This window comes from Dromaius novaehollandiae, chromosome 10 (genome assembly GCF_036370855.1).
Source record: "Dromaius novaehollandiae isolate bDroNov1 chromosome 10, bDroNov1.hap1, whole genome shotgun sequence".
Lineage (NCBI taxonomy): Eukaryota > Metazoa > Chordata > Aves > Casuariiformes > Dromaiidae > Dromaius > Dromaius novaehollandiae.
This window is the reverse complement of record NC_088107.1, coordinates 23,324,764-23,339,372: the sequence shown is the minus strand read 5'-3', so window position 1 is coordinate 23,339,372 and position 14,609 is coordinate 23,324,764. Positions and strand designations below refer to the sequence as shown.

Below are 14,609 nucleotides of genomic sequence, written 5' to 3'. Positions count from 1 at the left end.
CCCAGGTAGCTAGATGGGCCCCAGGGCTGGAAACCTGCTGCCTAACCCTTGGTCTAGCAGTCTCAGGGACTACCTTGGTTTCAAAATAGCCTAACAGAGCTCCAAGCATGGCCTGAGGCTCTGGGACACAGCAGCCGCCCAGGCCAGCAGGCAGGCTCCTGCCACTAAGCATGCCTGGAGCTGGAGGGACAGGCTCTTTAGGGACACTAACCTGGCTCTGCCCCAGCTAAGTCCACTTCTTACCCAACTAGAGCCTCTAGAAGGGCAGGGTGCTGAGCACCACTCCCCCAGACCAGCTGAGCATGGGAGTTGCAGCCAGCCCCAGACCTCACCCACCCCACTTCTGGCAGGGCTGCAACCTCCAGCCTGCCTGCTCAATCCTCTTCAAGCCCTGCTATCCTTCCCAGGCCAGCCCTACCAGCAGAGAAACCCCAAGAAACATAGACACCCCAGGGAAGATGAGACTTCTCAGTAGCCCCATGCCCTGCTCTTGTAAGTGCTGGGGAGCAGCCAGCCCCCTCTGAGCCAGCCGAGAGGTGGGCAAGTGCTCCCTATAAAAGATGATGGGACAGGTGGGCTCTAGGAAAGCTTATTAGTAGTGGGGGTAGATTTATTTCTTTCTCCTTTTTGTTATTGTGGTTTGGGCTTTGGAAGATTTATTCTTGGGGAGATATGTAGAAGGTGTCCCTAAATATAAAAGAAGGGGTGCTGGGGTGGTGATGGCGGCTCCTGGTGCTCTTTTGCCTATACTAAGAGCCCTGCTCTTGGAGGGTGGGTGCTACAGCCTACCTGTTAAATGATGGTGGTGGGCTGTGGGGGGTAGGGGCTGCTCACCTGGAGGGATTTCCCTTGCAGCCCTCCTGCAGCAGGGTTGCCTGGGGCTTTTGCTGGGATGTTACAGGAGACCCTGGGGGGAATATGACAGACTAGGGAGGATGATGATGCTGGAGCTAGGTGGAGCGGCACCTAGGCCCTGCTTACCTTAAATCCTCTGCCTTGCCCATAGCAGCTGCCGGCTGACCCTGAGCTCAGCTCCTCCCCAGAGCTCCCGGGTGACTCAGCAGACAAACATCTCTCCTCCTCCTCCTCCTCTCCCTCCTCCTCCTCGGTACCTGCCCCAAGGCGACTGCTGAGCCGCAGCAGTTTGCACCTCTCCTCACCAGGATGCAGCCCAGACCTGACCTCTGCAGTGCAGGTTAGTGAAGGGCGTGGGAGAGGGTAGCTCGAGAAGACATGGTCCTTGCGCCTGTTTGACCTGAGCTTCTACCAGGTGCGCTGGAAGCCAGTGTAACCCTCCTGCTGCCAAGCCGCAGGGCAGGATGGGGCCTGGTGGGGTTACAGCAGGGCTTGGCCTCCTCAGGGGGACCAGCAGCGCCCAGCATCAGGGGACTTTCAGGGCTGAAAGCCAAACCTGCAGGGTGGCAGTGCAGTGGGGGTGCCCAGTGTCCCCATGCATCTGAGCCAGCCTCTGCTGTCAGCTAACAGGGTGCTGAGGGATGCAGCGTCACCCGTCCTGCCTCTTGCAGGATCTGGCCTAACGCTGAGCAAGTTTTAGTTGCAACTGCTGTCTGCACACCTCCCGCTCGTCCCTGTGCCAGCGTGCCCGGCACCCTGACCAGGGGAGCAGAGACCTGCTTCAGGTGTCCGTTTGCTCTCCCTGCTGTAGCTGGGCAGCGCGGTGGTGGCGTGGGAGGCGTCACTGCTGTGGTCCCTGGTCCCGGTGTCATCTGGAGGCTTTTAAATGCTGACTCCCAGCATTTGGAGGTGATGTCTTAAATGATTCATCTTCCAACTCAAATACAGTCTTCTAAAAACTGCGGTAACTGTAGGACAAACTAGCAGGATTAACACATTCAAAGAGGCTGTGTTTTTATTTTCTTGGTTATGTTAAAAGCTGTTCAAATAAAGGAAGAAAGCCGCCCTTCCCCAAGGGGCTCCATTTCCTGCATCTCACTGCAAAAATAACATCTCTGTTGAAGACATTGTCTCATCTGCTCTCAGAGGTGTCTCATACACCTGTGAAAACATTTCTTGTAAAAGCTGGACTTGCAGCACTTCAGACAACAGACGGGATTGATCTAACGGTTCATCTTTTGGAAACATCCTCTGGGCTCTCTTCTCTTTCCAGCTATTTGCGTGCGGCTTTTTTCCAGTGCAGCCTTCTCATGGGGCTTCTGTTTCCTCCTTTGTAGCGTAGGGAGTTGTGATAGATGTGAGGACTGGCCTGGGTGGGAGCGTACGGGGATGCCGGGCGGGAAGCCGGAGGGCTGTCGGGATGGCAGGCCGGAGGGCAATGCATCAGCAGGTCATGGAGATCCCAGCACAGCCGCCTGCAGCTTCTGGGTCACCAGGGCAGGAAACAAGGCAGTGTGGAAATCCTGGTGACTCAGAAATGGGGTGGGAATCTCTCTTAAAGGGCGTAGCAAGGTACATCCAAAGCGGTGCACAGCCCCCAGGCTCAGGATCACAGTGGGAGGTTACAAGGGCTCCATAGACAGTGACCCATGTGCCCCATCCTGTCCCAAGGAGTCCCAAACACCGGACACACCATGGGGACACATGCTCCTTGGTGCTTGGGAGTGTGTTACTGTGGTAGTGGGTGTGAAATTGCGTTACCATCCCCTTCCCCTCCTGTATGGCCTTGCACCAAGAGGTGCTGCTGTTGCAGTACAGCTTTGTACAGTGGCCTCTTGCCCCTTCCTGCATCCTGGGGACATGCTGCGTTACTCAAATTGTCACCTCTGGAGCCAACTGCTCTGGCAACCTCACTGCTTGTGTTTCACTGAGGACTTGGGTGCTCTGGAGCCTGGCTGACCTGCTCAGCCCCTCTCCAGCACAGCTTCCCTGTCCCTGGCTCCATGTCAGGGGTGTGTGTGGCTTTCCTGGAGATCTTCCTCCCACCGGTGGAGGTTGCAGGGGACCTAAAGTGAGTGCAAAGGCGGCTTGCACGTGTCCGTAAAGAAACTTCTTGTACGGGAAAGTCCAGCCTTCTGCTTGTGTGTGTGGTGAGAAGCTAGTGACCATCCCTGTAAGTTGTACTGGTAAATCTTCTGTAGGCCAGATCCTGCAAGGAACTTGGCAGGGGAGAGTGATGGGTGCTGAGTATTGCAAGCCTCAGGACCTTGAACCTAGGCATCGCTCTTTAGCAGCGTTTGACCTTTCCTGATTTTAAAGTGGAGGTGGTCTCCATTAGGAACCTGTGCCCCCCCACCCCATAAGCTAAAAAATCACTGGACAGAAATGATTATTAGTGAGGCCTGATTGAGTCTGCTCAGCAAACGTCTAGACGTAAACTCTTTTGAATGATGGAAAGGCAACAGAAATCGATAGTAATCAGCACAGCAGCGGAGTGATTGCAGAGAAAGTTACAGCAGCGGGGCTGAGCGTGTGCAGAGCTGGGCCGGGGGTGCAAAGCGAGGCATTAGCAGATGTGATTTCTAACCCCACTCCTGGGCCCCCAGGGGGAATGCAGTGAGCTAAAGCAGCAATAAATCACCTTGTGCTGATGTCACTCTGCAAGTATTTGCCAGTATGGTTTTATTTAAAAACTAAAAGCTGGGAGGTGGGTATGTTAACTTTGCACCCCCTGGGAGAGTTGAACTGGACAAAGATGATCCTGGAGACACTTGAGTGAACGGGGCCAGACTCTCCTGCTGCTTGCAGTGACAGTGCCAGGGCGCTTACCCTTTGCTTGCCCGAGATGTGTTGCCTGCCACGGAAAGCCCAGTGCGTGGTTGGCTCCTGGTGAGATGCCTAGCGAAGGGGTCGGTACCTCTGCTAGGAAGTGCTGGGAAGTGGCTCTGTTGTTTCTGGGCTATGGGGAAGGGGTACAGGGTGCTTGGGTCAGGTGGAGATGGCAGCACAGCTTAAGGGAGAGCCTTAAATTACTGCAAAAACACCCTTGGCCATGTAACCTAGAGCAAGCTTAAGTGAGTTGCTTGCCAGTCTGGGAGCTGCTTTGGCTCTTGGTAGCCCATACCCGATGGTCTCGACGTAGCTTGCTGATGCTGCTGTGCTGTGGACTCTGGGCATGGAGATGAGCTGCTCTAGCTCACGTCTGTCCCATTGCTTCCCACCTGCTTCTTCAGGTCTCCCTGTCAGGGTGCCTGATTGCTCCCAAATCTGGCTCTGTAAAACTGTCTACCTTGAAGTTGGAGAGCTTGAGTTTCTTCGCAGAGTCAGACAAGTGATGGATCAGGTGAACAAGTAGCCAGCAAGTCTGTAATGTTGGGGCACGGCAGGGGCAACAGCTCGGAGCCCGGGTGTCTCCGTGCTGGTCGGGGTGAGCCCTTCCCATCCCGGGCTGCTGCTTGAGCAAACAGATCTCGTGTACCGTGGGGGGTCCCGGGAGGGTTAAACACGGGAGAAGAGCTGTCGGTGATGGAGCGGGTCGTGCCGGGGTGGGGAAAGCCTGACAGAGCCAGGCTGGTGGCGGTGATGGATGGAGGGTTTGTAGGTGCTGCTCTGGCAGCGTCAGCTCACTCCCCAGCAGCTGGGCAAGGTCAGCTGCAGCGGGGAGCCGGCAGGGCGCGAGCTGGATGTGTGGTCCAGACGCCGGTATCACAGCCTTAGTTTTGCCCACCCAAATGGCAAGGGCGCGCGCACCCATCCCAGCGGGGAGAGCTGGGGGACCTGCTGCTCGGTGCTGCCCTGGTGCAGAGCTTCTCCCAGCAGCAGGTTGGTGGGGGCCAGCGATTATGCGAGGGTGATGGATGAGTGCCGAGCGCCACCAGGAAAGCCAAGGCTTGGGGATAATGATTTTTCTCCTCTCGCTGCAACCTGAGGATAATGTATTCCTCGGCACGAACTGGGAGGCTCTGCTGGCTGCTCAAATGCCTGGTGCGTGTTGCAGAGCCTGATGGCTTTCTAATTGCCCCAGTGCCCGGGCACTGCGCTGAGCAGGATGATAATGTGTGTGTGTGCAGGGTTCAGGGGAACTGGCCCTAGGGTCAGCAGTAGCAGCTCCCTGCCTCGGGGAACCGTCCCTGTTTCACTTCCAGGAGATCTACACATGTTTGCTCGGGAGGAGCAGCCAGCTTTTGGAGATCTCCTTGGCAGGGGGATTTGGTTGCCAGCCTGCAGGAGATGGTTTGTTTCCAGTCTTGCTGGACCAGCTGGCAGTGAGGCGCCCATCCCAGTACAGCAATCTGTTGCTGTCAGGGTACAAGGAATCACAGTCTTTCTTCATCAAACAAATGGGTTTCCACACAGCTTGCGTTCCTGCTTGGTCTCTCCTGTTTTCCAGGGACTGTGCACTGCCTTGGCTGCACCAGCGCTTGGTACCAAGCAGCTGAGTAAGCTGCAGCAATAAACAGGCGCGAGCTTCTCGCGGTGAGCACCAGCGGCTGTTCTGCGCTGGAGCTAATGCCGGGGAGAAAACCATCTCCAGCAGCGTGTGCTGCAGGCGATGGGGGAAACAGGGCTGCTGGTCTGGGCTCTGTGGAAATCTGGGGGAGGGTCCTGCTCCAAGGACCTTCCCAAGGACCTTCATCTTGCTTTCCATGATGAGGGGTCCCTGCTGGGTGCCTGTGAGCCTTGCCTACAGCCACGAGCATGTGCAAGGCTGTGCTGATGGGACGCGAAGCAACTTGGTGCAACACAGATGACCCAAGGACAGGGGAAGAAGTTCTCCAGGATCAAGGATGCTTCTCTAATTTTTTTTTAAAGCAGGATAAGGAAAGTAAAATAGTGACTCCTAAGTGCCAAGCGCATTTGAGGCACAAAGATTACCTACACCTGTGGGAGTCTTAGCCAAAACAGATCAGCTGGATTGATTTTAGCACTAGCTGGGGTTTTCTAATGCCTGAAGCTGTAATTTCCAAAGTCTTCTTTCACTGTGTTTTGGGTGTGGATGGGAAGAGTGATCTGGCAGGCTTGGGAACTGAACTGGGTATCCAGTTTGTGGCCTTTCAGGGCAAAGGAAAGCCCACCTTTGCAGAGATGTCAGCCCCAGCACACACGTGCTGTAAAGGCAGCTGGACTGGCTTCTCCTGAACATCTCAAGTCACCTCTAGCTAATGCAGGCCAGCAGCCCCTCTGCAAGCCTGGCTAAGCCAGCTGGCTGAGGTGGGATGGGAACAGCTTTAGGCTATTGCATTTTGGCTCTCTGCAGGTACCGGCTGGGATGAGCGGAGCTGGCGCAGGCAGCGGCACAGCGAGGATGCGGGCGCTGGGGATGGGATGCAGGAAGGCGGACGTGCTCCTAAAGCGCCCTGTCTTGCTGAGTGATAAAGGCCTTTTCTGTGGGTAAAAGCTTCCGTCTTCCCATCACCAGAGCAGCGTGCGCGGGGGCAGAGGGCGGTGTTGGTGAGTGATGAATAGCGAGCTGTCGCCCATCTGTCATTCATCCCGCAACCGCCTGTCACAGCGGGGTCGCAGGGGACTGAGCCCTTTCTCCCCGACCCGTCAGGGGTGTCACCACGCCGCCAGAGTCAGCGCTGGAGAAGAGAGAGGCCAAGAGGTGCATGGATTCACCGCAAGCCCAATGAGGCTGAAAAACAAACTTTGCCGGCACGGCTCGCCGGAGGCCCCCGGGCGTGGGCAAGATGAATCATGCCGCTCCGCGGAGCAATTTGTAGGGCTTTGAGCGGCTGTCAGGCCGTCGGGGAGCGCGCCGTGATGGGTTCATCGGGGCGCCGGCAGAGGCGGAGGGGCTCGCCGCGGCGGCGATGCTTTGCGCTCCCCTCGTGCCTCGGATGGGAAGCGCTGGCTTTCCTCAGAGCTGGGGTGTCAGGCGGGAAGCTCTTCCAGCTGGAAATGTGAAAATCCCCAAATGTGCTGTGCTTCCTGCGAGCTGCCGATCTGGCAGAGGGGGAAGCCCGGGCTGGCTCCGCACTCTGCACCAGAGCACGTGGTATGCAAAAGGCAGCAAACGGCTTTGGGATCCTTTTGGCATAGCTCTTATTTAATGATTTTTTTGTAAAACTACTTTTTATGGGGGAGATGTGGAAGTGGAGGCTGCAGGTTGGTGCAGGGTCGCTCAAAGCAAAATGCAACAGTTGAGACCTAAATCCCGCTTGGATGCTCTGCTGAGTAGCTTTGTCCAAAAGATTATTTTGTCGGCGTGAAAATGTATGGTCCTAGTGACATGTTTGAACGAAATAACGCAGAGGGGAGCTGAGGCTGTCAAACTGCATCGCTTGATCAAAAAAAGTCCTGTTCTTCTCTCTGCGTTCCCCCTTCCTGGATGGGCATGGGGTGAAGTCTGGCATCTGGAAGGCTAGAAATGGGCTGATGCACAATGGCAATTCATGTTGCCTTAGACGAAAGGCAGCAAAGAAATTTAGGCAGGGGCTCTCTTAATGGCGAGATCTAGAAGACAGATCCTCAGGAGGTTTTCAAAGTCATTTCTTGATTTGCTTGTCTGAAAAGCACAAACTCCTTGCATGCTCCGAGGAAATATCTCGTATTGACTTGCAGGAGCGAACAGCGTCTGCTAGCTCTAATTCCTGCAATTTTAGTAATCATGTCCCTTTAAGTGTCAAATGCCTTTCTTTATGAGAAAAGCAAATGGGGTTAAAAAGAGAAAATTGCTCCCTTTTAAAGAGGTGGGGGGGAAGGAAATTGCACTAGTGCCACTGACAAATATAGCAAGTGTAAAACTCTCCTAATGGAGCAGACAATGGGAGTGCTGGGCTGTAAGCCCATTTAATTATATGACAGGTGAATTGGGAGTTTTCTGCATAAATGGAATGAAATGAATTCAGCAAATTTTAGCCCAAAGGGATTCCCGGACTGTGGCAGCAGGGCTCTCTGGGGAAATCGGCTTCGAGTCGTCCTCGAAAAATTCCACTTGTCTTCACATGCCGGTGGAAGTGTTGCGGGGGGAGAGCCCCAACCCGCCCTCCCGGCTCCCTAAAAACCTCCGTGTGATCTCTAATGAGCTCCCGCAGGGCCCCCTCGAGGAAACAAGTTGGCGCAAAAAAAAAAAAAAAGAAAAGGAAAAAAATCAAGCTCAGCCCCAAACCCCGGGAAAATCACCCGGGCTCTGCAAATGACATTTACAAGTCAGAAGAGCTGTGCTGTCTCCCTGCAGCAATCGCGGTGTTAATGGAGCGGTGGGGAAGGCAGACGTGTGCTCAGACTGGCAGGGATAAAATGATGAATAAAACAGTGTTTGCTTTTTTGCTTCGCTTTTCTTCCTTTCGTATTGCTTCTGTTTTGCTGGGGACCTATTGGGGTTTTTAACTGCTTGCTTGCTTCATGCCTTTCTTGCTCGGTGCTTTTCATTGAAGGGTGGCTTGAACCTGCTGCATAAAGATGTCGTAAAATACCCCTGTGAGACAATTGGGTTTGCTTAAAGAACTGTAACTGCCTCAGGCCACCAGTGAAACCCAAGTCCTCCAGCCATATGTCTGTTTATCTTCCTGCTCTGTTTTGATCAGCCGTCGCCAGAGTCTAGAGCCTTCGCAGGATTGCTGGGGAGAGAAAATACACTTTTGAGTTGGCAGAAATGAAAAGCAGGCGCCTGCTGGCTCTTCTGGTTCAGCAAAGCTTGGACCTGGGACTGGGGGCTTTAGTCCCCGTGGACCATCCTGGGACCCGGACCAGGGGCTTTAGCCCCAGTGGGGCAGGCTTGGACCTAGAGCACCGACTGCTGTGTTGTTCTGGGGGCTGTTTTTCAATGGCAAAGGCTCTTCTGTCCCTATGCTACTAATTGGAGCAGGGAAGGTATCTCTGGCCACATAGCTGGACCCAAGGTGGTAACGCCTCCCCGTGCTGCCGGCACAGGCTCTGCTCTGCACGAGCCCATCTTCCAGGGGCAGGAGGGTCCTTTATCTGATGCATAAAGATCATTGCAGTGTGAAAACGCCTTTGCTTTGAACAGAAATGCCAGGGAGATGAGCAGGACTGCAGTTACAGCCTTCAAACATCAGCCTCCCAGTCGCGTTATAAGGGCTGCAGCCTGGGGCTGCTGTTCTGGGTAGCTGGTGCTTCTCTCCGGTGGGTGGGAGCTGGGGTCAGAGGAAGAATAGTGCTGATACTGTTTTAATCTTCCTCTTAGCTGTAATTGCTTTTGGTCGACTCCCCCGAGCTTGTTCCGGGAGACGCGTTTTTCCCCGGCTAGATTGCTTTCCTTGTTTTGCTCATTGGAGACAGGCCGGGGCCTGTGTCATGCCAGCTATGCATTAATAGAGCCTCAAATGCGATTTCACAGCCTCAAATCTGATTAGCACCGAGGCTCCGGTTGCTTTTGAGAGTGGGGCAGACAGGCTAGGAGCCGCTGATGCTTGCAGCGGGGAAGAGATGAGGGTGAACTGACATGGACGTGGTGTATCTGCTCCTCTTTGGGCTTCGGAGGAGCCAGTCTGGCAGCCAGATCCATGTTGCGACAAGCGCTGAAGCGAAGCTGCCCATCAGGAGAGGCCCTGCAGTCCGGGGCAACGTCTCCCGGCCTGTCCGAGCACCGTGAGCGGAGGAGGGCGTGTGGCCGTGCTCTCCCGGTGATGCATCTTGCATCCGCACGCTCTGCAAGGGGCCAACACGTCTCCCCGCTCTGACCAAGGGCCCAAGCATTGAGCTGCATTTTTTTTTTATCCTTGCCAAGCACTATTTCCCTGTCCCTGTTGTGTCTTTGAGCCTCTGGATCCAGGAAAGGAAATTCACCCTCGTGCGGTGTGTCGGGAGCAGGCTGATGTGGCCAAGGCAGCCGCGTTCGCTTGCTGATCAGCTGCCGAGTCCTTGCTGAGCCGTGCCACTGCCTGTAAACCCATATTTCACCCTGTTTTCTTGCCTGATGATGTGTAAAAAGATCCCTCGGCACCAGTTCCCTCTGCCTGGAGGTCTGTGCTTGTTTGCTGCCCATTACGGAGCTGATGGGTCATTAACTGGCCACTCGCCCCTTGTCACCCCTGTTATCAGGAGATGCTGCAATATCGCAGGGGCCCTCTCAGCGCTCCGCAGCAGAGCGGTCCCTGGAGACCACAGGGATTGGGCTTTAATGTACCTTGTGTTGTGCGACTTGGGAAGAGTTTGGGGAGCTGGGAAGGTTGCCGTGTCCGCCTGCCCCTTGCTGTGTCCCTGCCTCCAGCGCCTCGGCCGGGGCTCCCAGGCCAGGTCCTGGGGGAAGCTGCGGCTTACCCTCGTGGCCGCTTTCCGGCTCTCCTAGGGTTGTCATGGCCTCGTGACTCTCCCTCTTTTCCCAATCCATGCTGTGTTGCAAGTTGCCATGGTGTTCAACTGGTGTCGCTCCAGCCTGGCTCAGCCCCGGGCTGCGGGAGCTGTGAGAGCCGGCTGAGGTGTGCCTGGACCTGTTGGGATGTGCCACAGGTCCCCAGGGGACTCTGGGGGGCCGTGTGGGCTCTGGGCCGCCTTGGCTTTGCGGTGGTCTCGTCTTGCTCCAGCCCAGCCTGGCTGCCTTGGCTCAGACTCCGAATTGCACAGCGTTAATTTAACCCGTTATGTGTCTTACCTAACGAGGCGGCGTTCGGTTCCTGGAGGGAGGTGGGGAGCTGAGGGACTGCACAGCCCCCTCTCCCCCCGCTCTGGAGCCCACTGCTCTTCCCACGGCTCCTGCACGCAGCAGCCCAGGCCGAACGCTTGCTCTGCGGCAGACGCTGCTTCCCCTTCCCCGATGGAGGGGAAGCACGTGAGCGTTGCGGCGCTCTCCAGCCCGCTACCTTCCCCGTTTAGCAGCATAAGGAGGTTTGAAAGGAGCCTGGGGAGACATCACGTAGGAAAACTCACACCAGCCCCAGTCCATCTTCACTCATGGAGCCAACTATTATTTTATGGAGTCTCAGGAGGAGGATAAAGCTGACATGTTCCCAATAGCTGCTCATAAATTGCCAGGGGCAGGGAGGAGCTCTGGGTTATAAGCACTCCCACCAGAGGCGAGCGGCCCTCAAGCAAGCTGTCCCCGCTCCCGCAGCACCTGCCCTGCGTGGGAACGCAGGTCTTGGCTTTAACAGGGGCAGGAGCCCAGTGCCACTGCAAGGGGACCTGAGGGTTTGGGGATGCTTGTTTTGAACAGCCAGCAGGGTCCTGGTCCTCTCTACAGCATGGGCTGCCTCAGTGGCAGCAGCAGCAGCCTGGTATCTTCTCAGAGAGCAGCCGTGCATCAGGCGTGTTGCACCATCCTGAGGAGCACTAGCAGGAGCCTGCTCGGCGGGGAGGAGGTGAGCGCTGTGCGTCCACAGCCCTGGGCCCTCATCTCTGACCCCGTGCCATCCCACCCACCAGGGCACTGAAATTCAAGGAGCAGCCTGCGTGCCTCGGGCTGGATGTGCCTCGGGGACGTCGCGGTGAACTGCTCTGTGAGGGCCAAATGCCCCCGGCTGCAGCCTGATGTGGCCATCGAGGCTGAGCCTGGGGTGGAGGTGTCTGATGGTGATGCCGCTCGGGCCTGTGTTGCACTTGTGTGCGTGGAGGTTGGCTGAGGCTGCCCCAGCTTTCCCAGCAGCCAGGGCTGAGCTAAACGCTGGGCTCCGGAGGCTATTTATGTGGTGTCATCCTTGAGCCAGAAGCAATTTAATCTTGGCTGTGTGCAGAGGGGCTGGCTGGGCCTGGTGCTACTTTAGAGATGATAGAGTTGATAGAAAAACAAATTACGATGATGGCAGCACAGGCACCATTAATCAACCTCCATGCATCTAGCGGGTCTGCAGTGTGAATAATTAATACTCACCGTTCGGCATGCTTTACGGGCTGCCCGGGGTTCAGGTGTGACGGCAGCTGCGTGGGAGCGGGGCAGGAGAGTGCGCGAGACACCCGAGCAACTGTGGAGTTGGTGATGCTCCCAGGGCTCCTGTGTAGCTCTTTAAATGTCTCCTGAGGGGCTACCAGGAGCTTAACCCCACGCTGGTGTCCCAGGGACACGGTCCACGCTCCCCTCGGCCCAGCCTTGAGGGGGTGCAAGGGTACGACTGACTCGGCTCGGCGGATGGAGGGAAGCTGGCAAGGATGGGGTGCGAAGAAGAGCGTCGAGCCAAGTCACCTCTTTGTGGAAATCTGGAAAGCAAACAGCGCGGATGTTACTGCTGAGAGGCAATCTGTAGTCCCAGCAGCAAGTTTAAATAGGGATGTATTTGAGCTGAGTTCCCTCTACAACGCAGGCGTGAGCCATGTGGTGGGTTCAGACCTCCGGCAGCCCCCCCAGATCCTGGCATGGTGTAAAATGAGGATGTTGGTGCTGCTTTGACCAGTGACTCACAGCGAGTCCTGGTGGCTGAATCAGTGCAGAGGTATTTTGCGAAGCGCTAGGTCCAGTATTGATCTTGCAATTGTCTTTAATGCTAATGTCACACCAGCGTTATTCCATCTGCAAAAGTGTCTCTCGTGACCAGGGATGACTAATAGAGCTTGTCTCTGCCTCTGAGCATCCTAGCGACTGGGATCGCGCCTCTGCCTACGTGGCTTGTGTTTGACAGCTTGTCCCGTGTCGCTGGGGTGAGCGTCCCTGACCAAAGCCACCGCTGGCTCGTGGCACCACAGCCCTGCCGTGTCCCATTGGCCGAGGCTCCCGGTCCCGGCTCCCTGCCCAGGCTCCAGCCCCCTGACACCACCCTGTTTTCCTTAATCCTCTTTCCAAGACCCTGCAGGGGGATGTGGACTTTTTTCTTCCTCTGGCTCCACAAGCCACCAGTTGAAACCTCCTGCCTGAGAGCGCTTGATTTGGCAGGTACAGAGTAGTTTTGCTTCACACTAAGATATGGAAAAACAAGCGTGGGCTCTACCTGGAACTGCAGGCACCCTCCTGTCTGGAGGAATATCGAACTGGCTCTGAGCAGCAGCTATATTCTTCTGTAGTTAATGACAATACTGCTGAGGGTTCTGGGTACCAGCTTCTCGGAGCTGTTTGCTAAGCCTGGCATTGTTCATGCCTGCTATTTTTAAAATGTTTTGTTCTTGCATTGAGCTCTGCTTAGCTTAACTGCTTGAGAATTTTCTATTAAAACCCCTGCTAATTGTCATGTTGCAACTTTGCTGCCAGCAGTAAAATGCACATGGTTTTTCAGGGATGTGTAAATACAAGTGATGGCTATAAAGATGTGCACTAAGAAAGCTGTCAGGGGCTCAGGATTTCTGTTATGTGGATTGTGAAAGAACATGGAGGAAAAGGCCCCGAAATACTGAAACTGAGCTGTAAATATGGGGTACCAATTCAGCGTCACAGCTTCCTGCACCCCTAAGTTAAACCGCCCTTAGTACTGGGCAGCTTTGTCTTGCTAATTGGTTATAGCCAGCGCAGCCTAATCAATAAACTAACCTGGGTCAGTGAGTCTCCCAAACCCTTCTTGAAAACAACCCTTAATGAAAGTCAGTTGTGTCCCCGGGTGCCTTCCTTGGCAAGCTGAATTAGCGTGGATAAGAGAGGGCACGAGAAGCCTGGGGTCGTGTGCCTCTTCCCCCCTTCATCCTCGCTGAGCCAGCTCGTCTTGGCCTCGTCGCCGCAGGTGCTGAGGTTCTTCCACCGCAGCCTCTGGTGGACCCCGTCAGGGAGCTTCGATGTCTCCTTGTAATTAAGAATGAGGCCCGCAGGTTGTTTTGTGTCTAGCTGGCTGGATTTCCCCTGGATTTGGCTTTTATTGAGCGTCTGGGGCTCTCTCGAAAGCACTTCTGCTGCATTTAACACAGGCAAAATAGGAAGCTGTCATGCTCGCTTTGGAAGCTGCAGCAGGGCAGATGCTACGTTCCTCCCCCAGGCTCGTGGGCGTGCTGAGGCTTCCCCAGCCTCCCCCCTCCTGCCGCCGCAGCCCTTCCTCGTGGGTGCCGCGCTGGTGGGCGCCCGTCCTCGTCCCGCGTGGGGAGCCCGGCGCGACCGGGGCTGCTGGCGCTGGGACCCGAAGCGCAGACGTCCTGCCACGTGCCCCAGCGGGACAGCTGGCAACGTGCCCAGGTCTTTAGGAAATGTCTGTGCCCTGCTGCAGGGACACAGAGCGCCAAAGCCTGAGCAGATGCTTTCTTGGAAGGGGTCTGGGTTCCCCAGTGAGGGATCTTCTGCCCTGCTGCGCTGTCCTGCAGTTTTCCCTGTGTGCAGATGTTGTGATGGGGGAGGAAATGAGGCTTTTCATTTTTGTGCTAAAATTCATGCTCTCCCGACCTCCTCTTCCTTTCTTTCCAGAGACGTATTTAGGAAACGCCTCAGGAAGGTGTCAGGGAGCTGAGGTCTGGGCCAGTGACGAGCACGGACAAGCCACCCTGTGTCCTAGAGGGCTTAGTGAGCAAGCACGGAAAATAGCAGGGGGGAAGGTGATCTCCCCGCCGGAGATCAACTCTGCCATCCTCAGGGTGACCGTGAGGAGCCTCCTTGCAGACCTGTCATCTGGGGATGGGTGGCTTGAGGGAAAGTGAGATTTATCCAAGCTATCCAGCTCCCTGGGAGGGACGGCGCAAGGCCAGGGCTGGCAGTAGCTGAGCTGTAGGGTTGGGGCCACGGTGATGGGGCTGCGTGCCGGGCGCGAGATGGGAAGGAGACGTATCCCCCCGCCCCAGCGGCTCCCTCACGGATCGCGTGACTTTGCATCCGCCTCCGCTTTCTCTCCCAGCATCTGCTGCTCCGGTGCCGCTTTCCTGGCCGCGGAGGCACCACATGCCCTCCTCGCTGGCAGCTGCACCAGCCGAGCCAGCGCCTGGCGCGGACGCCTGCCTCTCGAGGCTGAAGGCTGGCC

The 14,609-nt window shown here is 55.9% G+C and overlaps 1 protein-coding gene across 1 annotated transcript in view; it reads left to right on the top strand.

Moving 5' to 3' along the window:
- CCDC33 (coiled-coil domain containing 33) overlaps positions 1-14,609 on the top strand; it is a 49,786-nt gene that overhangs the window by 1,138 nt on the left and 34,039 nt on the right. Inside the window, exon 3 of the mRNA XM_064517724.1 lies at positions 1,007-1,195. Within this exon, the coding sequence (XP_064373794.1) occupies positions 1,007-1,195 (189 nt within the window). The remainder of the gene's footprint in view (positions 1-1,006; positions 1,196-14,609) is intronic.